Source organism: Lutra lutra, chromosome 14 (genome assembly GCF_902655055.1).
Source record: "Lutra lutra chromosome 14, mLutLut1.2, whole genome shotgun sequence".
Taxonomy (NCBI): Eukaryota; Metazoa; Chordata; class Mammalia; order Carnivora; family Mustelidae; genus Lutra; species Lutra lutra.
The window spans coordinates 71111275-71116055 of NC_062291.1; the positions used below are offsets into that span (position 1 = coordinate 71111275).

General features: G+C 42.0%; 1 protein-coding gene across 5 annotated transcripts in view; it reads left to right on the top strand.

Annotated features, from left to right (window-relative positions):
• The window catches only part of ACSL5 (acyl-CoA synthetase long chain family member 5), a 44323-nt gene extending 40771 nt beyond the window's left edge, over positions 1 to 3552 (top strand). For all 5 annotated transcript variants that reach the window (XM_047702417.1, XM_047702421.1, XM_047702418.1 and 2 more), the window contains 5 exons: positions 184 to 327; positions 965 to 1066; positions 1784 to 1855; positions 2225 to 2371; positions 3282 to 3552. In XM_047702417.1, coding sequence (XP_047558373.1) covers positions 184 to 327; positions 965 to 1066; positions 1784 to 1855; positions 2225 to 2365 — 459 coding nt within the window. In that variant the 3' untranslated portion in view covers positions 2366 to 2371; positions 3282 to 3552. The remainder of the gene's footprint in view (positions 1 to 183; positions 328 to 964; positions 1067 to 1783; positions 1856 to 2224; positions 2372 to 3281) is intronic.
• The last annotated feature ends 1229 nt before the right edge of the window (positions 3553 to 4781 follow it).

The following is a 4781-nucleotide window of genomic DNA, read 5'->3' on the forward strand; positions in this document are numbered from 1 at the left end:
AGGTTCTTGCTGGAAGCCTCTCCCTCCCCTTTCCCCAAAGCCAACAAAGAAAAATGAAAAGTTTGCTCAAAAGTCTCTAGAGAGATCAAGTTTACAGAAGGAAAATACCTGTCACTTTGCCGCTCTATCCACTGACATCCCCCAGAGGGCTCAAACACTGACGCTCTTCTCTCTTTCCTATAGAACGGAACTCTGAAGATCATTGACCGTAAAAAGAACATCTTCAAGCTGGCCCAAGGAGAATACATTGCTCCTGAGAAGATAGAAAATATCTACATCAGGAGTAGACCAGTGTTGCAAATTTTTGTGCATGGGGATAGCTTACGGGTAATACGCTGATTTAACGATAGCCATTTTCAGATACGGGCTGCGCTGGCTCCAATAGCTACAGGAAATCTGGATAGGTGGGTGTTGGATGAAAAGATTTGTGTTTGTAAAACCAAATTAAGTGAAGTCATACTCCAACCCTCGAGGCAATATATATGTAAAAAAAAATCATTTAAGTGTGAGGGAGTCTGTGAACAAGTCAATAGAATTGTTCTCATGGTTACTCTAAAGAGTAGCCATTCAGTCACAAAGGGCCCCATGTCACACTTAGTTCCCACTACAGTGGGAGTTCCTCTGGCACAAGGAACTATTTTATACATACTGTGCTTAAACTTAACTTTTGGGGAGTGGGTGGGGATTAGCAAAAGACAGGCCATAGATGCTTTAGGCTTGATGCTGAATACCACTTTTTTTTTTTTTTTTTGCATAATCAAATTTGAATAGGACATTTTTGTAAAAAAGATACTGAGTAGGAAAATGGGATCAGAATTCCATGAGGGTTTGAAATACACGGTGAGAGGAGAGTGTGTAGTATAGTATGTTGAAATGAGATCTTGGGGAAGTACCTATTATCAAGCTAGAATCCTTGTCTTCGCCCCTATCCTACCTCTCACGTGGCCTTGTTTCCTTTCTACAGTCCTCCTTAGTGGGAGTTGTGATTCCTGACCCAGAAGTGCTGCCCTCATTTGTAGCCAAACTTGGGGTTAAAGGTTCCCTTGAAGAACTGTGCCAAAACCAAGTAAGTCTTCCTTAGGAAAGCTCGATGCACACCCCTGGGGCCGGTGGTGGCAGAGCACAGGCCGCTCCAACTCAGGCACCAATGATGCCTTTCTTTTTGGAAGAAGAGACCCTTCCTGTGCTTGGGATAGGTGGCTGTAGCTGAAACAGATTGATGGGTTTTATTAGATTGGAGGATAGGATGGGATGGGAAGTTAAAAACAAAAACCCCCTTCTATTCTTTTTTTTTTTAATAGATTTTTTTTTTTAAGATTTTATTTATTTATTTGACAGACAGAGATCACAAGTAGACAGAGAGGCAGGCAGAGAGAGAGAGGGAAGCAGGCTCCCTGCTGAGCAGAGAGCCCGATGTGGGACTCGATCCCAGGACCCTGAGATCATGACCTGAGCCGAAGGCAGCGGCTTAACCCACTGAGCCACCCAGGCGCCCCCCTTCTATTCTTTTTATAGTTATGTTCATTACGGGGGGAAAATTGGAGAACAGAGAATCAAAAAATGCCATCCAGAGGAAATCCCTGTTAACATTTATATTTGCCTTTCCTTCTCATTAGCTTCTTGAGCAATATTAAGCATGAAATGTGCTTGTACATACATAAACCTATATATGTCCTTTTATCCTGATGAGCTTTTGTAGGCATTTTGAGTTGGTTCACATTTAGCCCTTCATTTGTTCTCTTTTTCAAACCAGCCAGCTTTAAGCTGTGTTTTATATTCTTAGGTTGTAAAGGAAGCCATTTTAGAAGACTTGCAGAAAATTGGGAGACATGGTGGCCTTAAATCCTTTGAACAGGTATGTACTGCTGATATAATCCTGGTCTCTTAAGTCATAGTAGAAAGTTCTAATGTTTAGATTTATAAGAGGGTTTCAATGTGACTTCCAAGGGATGGATTTGAAGCTTTGTACCATTAGCCCACTAAGAACGAATGGCAGTGACCTTTTATAGTTACTTGTACAATCCTTATTTGCCATTTATTATCCACTTCCCCTTCTCCGTTCTTTCCCAAATTATGTTTGTGGGAATGGGCATGTGTTACTGTTCTCTTTACCCTCCCACTGCATCAACCCCGCTTTCCTCAAGTTCTTTACATAGCATGCAGGGGGCTCTGCAGAAAAGTCTGAATCACTAATAAACGTGTGTGTGTGTGTCTTCTCTTCTAGGTCAAAACTATCTTTCTTCATCCAGAGCCATTTTCCATTGAAAATGGGCTCTTAACACCAACACTGAAAGCAAAGCGGGCAGAGCTTTCCAAGTACTTTCGAAACCAAATCGACAGCCTGTATGAGAACATCCAGGAATAGATTAAGGTACTTAGAGCTGGAGGGGGCTCAAAGGTAGCCTGCCTTGTGGGAATATGGATTAAAAACTAATCCTGTGTTCATTTTCTGTCTTTCCTCTTGTCTGTTATTTTTGCCCATTAAATTAACAAAAACCATACTTTACAGCTTTCTAAAAAATATTGAATTATAATGTAAACGCTTAGCCCTGAACTATTTTGTCCTTCCCCTCTTAAATACTCCTGATACTTAGGTTTTTGGTCTACTTTTATCAACATGCCTTTCTTCAGGGTCCACTTGTTATTCTGTCCCTTCTTCACAACCTCTAAGCTTTGTAAATGACCACCAGTTCAAGAGCCAAAGTGACTTCTTCCTTCTTGTTTTACAGTAAACCCACCTTGCTGACAGTCCCAGGACTTAGGCATTCCAATGTTCAAATTAAGAGATCATTAAGTTTTAAGAACCTGTTTAGGGGTGCCTGGGTGGTCAGTCATTAAGTGGCTGCCTTTGGCTCAGGTTGTGATTCTGGGCTTTTGGGATTGAGCCCCACATCGGGCTCCCTGCTCAGCGGGAAGCCTGCTCCTTCCTCTCCCCCTGCTTGCGTTCCCTCTCTCGCGGTCTCTCTCTCTCGCAAATAAATAATTTCAAAAATAAAAAGCTGTTTATAATTCATATTTTTAAACTATTCCTCAAAACCACTGAAATTTTTAATCATTTAACCTATCACTAATATCAATCACACCTTTGGGACTAATTTCTTCTATGTGCTCCTGTGTACGCTAATGTCTGTCTACAGAAGGGAAGTTTGATCATACTGAACATTTCCTAAACTCCCTAGTTTCTGACTTAGGAGAATTTTTAAAATGGGGCCTAGAACATGTCCAAAATTCACAAAATGTTATCTACAGTAGTAACTGGTGACTAAATCTTTTCCTTACAGTTTGCTGCTGAATTGGAAGCTATGGGGGAAGGAGTTTAAACTCACGTCAAGTGCACTTTTCCAGTAAATGAAGCTGGCACTGAGGAGAAACCTCCTGAACTGGGAACAAAGACCTATGGGCAAGCATGGACCCTCCACAACAGGCTTATCTTCTGGGAAGAACCTGACTGATCTTTTCTCCACTGGACTCCAGTTCCTATTATACCTTACCTCCAGACAACACATTGCTTCCACTTGTAAAGTCTTTAAAATAAACTACTGCAAACATGTACACTGTGGTGTGTGTTTCCTCACGGACCATAATAAGAATCACAATCAAGGACCACTTATCAAGTAAGCTAGGGGCTCTCAAACTGGGCTGTAAACTAGAATTACCTGAGGGGTTTAAAGAGATCCTAATAATGACTGAGTGTCACCCTAGGGACTCTGACTGAAATGATCTGGGGTATGGCCTGGGCATTGGGATTTTTAAAAGATCCCTAGGTGATTCTAATATGCAACCTAGATCGGTGGCTACTAAAGGCAATACTGAGAAGACCAGGCCCTCTTCTCCCACAGCTGTGAATAATAAACAAATACCAGCTGAGCCCAAACTCTAACCAAGCACACGACTCATTTCCTCCTTTATCATCTGTGTTGTGCTGTCTTCAACAGTGTTCCTCTCTGACCTCTAACTGGAGGTAAGGAGAATGTTCATGGATGGTCTTTCTAGACCCTGAGCCCAGAAAAGCTGAAGAGATGCCTATTCTTGAGTATCTGCAACAAAGGGAAGACAAGAATTAACCTACAGGGTCCCTTGGTGGTCTATCTCCTATTACCTCCTTGACCTCTCCTGCTCTCTCCCTCCCTCATTCCAACTAAACCACACTGGCTTCTTTACTGTTCCCCAAACATGCCAGGCACATTCCAGCCTGTTGTTCTGGCTGTTCCCTCTGTCTAAGACACAGCTGGCTACTCTCAGAGGCAAACAACTTGTCCCTTCAACTGTCAAAGGTTACGTCCATCAGACCATCTTACCTGCTCTCTTCACAATGTGTATTTTGCTTGTCTGTCTACCCTTCACCTATCACTAGAATGGGACAGAGTCATGTTTCATTCATTGCTGAATCTCCAAGTGTCCTTCCCTTCATGTTAACTGCTATAACCCCCAAAAGCTCAAGTTCCCTGCCTTGGAAAGAATTAGAAGGGGAGCAGATGACTTCTGTAATTCTACTTGTGCCTAGACAAACCCAACATTAAGCATCCAATCTATCAGCTTAGATCCTACCATTCGCATAAACTTCAAGATTTGAGAGACTCAAGTGTATAGTTGTAGGAGTTGGAGCTCACCAGGCTGAAAGTTTCCCAGAATACTGTGATCTCATACCACTAGTTCATTTACTGAATATCTTAAGACTCAGGATTAAGATGCCAATTTCTCACAAGGTAGTAGAGGAGTTTTTCCACAAAGAACTATGACAAAGCTTTTTAGTCAGCCAAAAGAAAGAGGCTAGTAAAAAA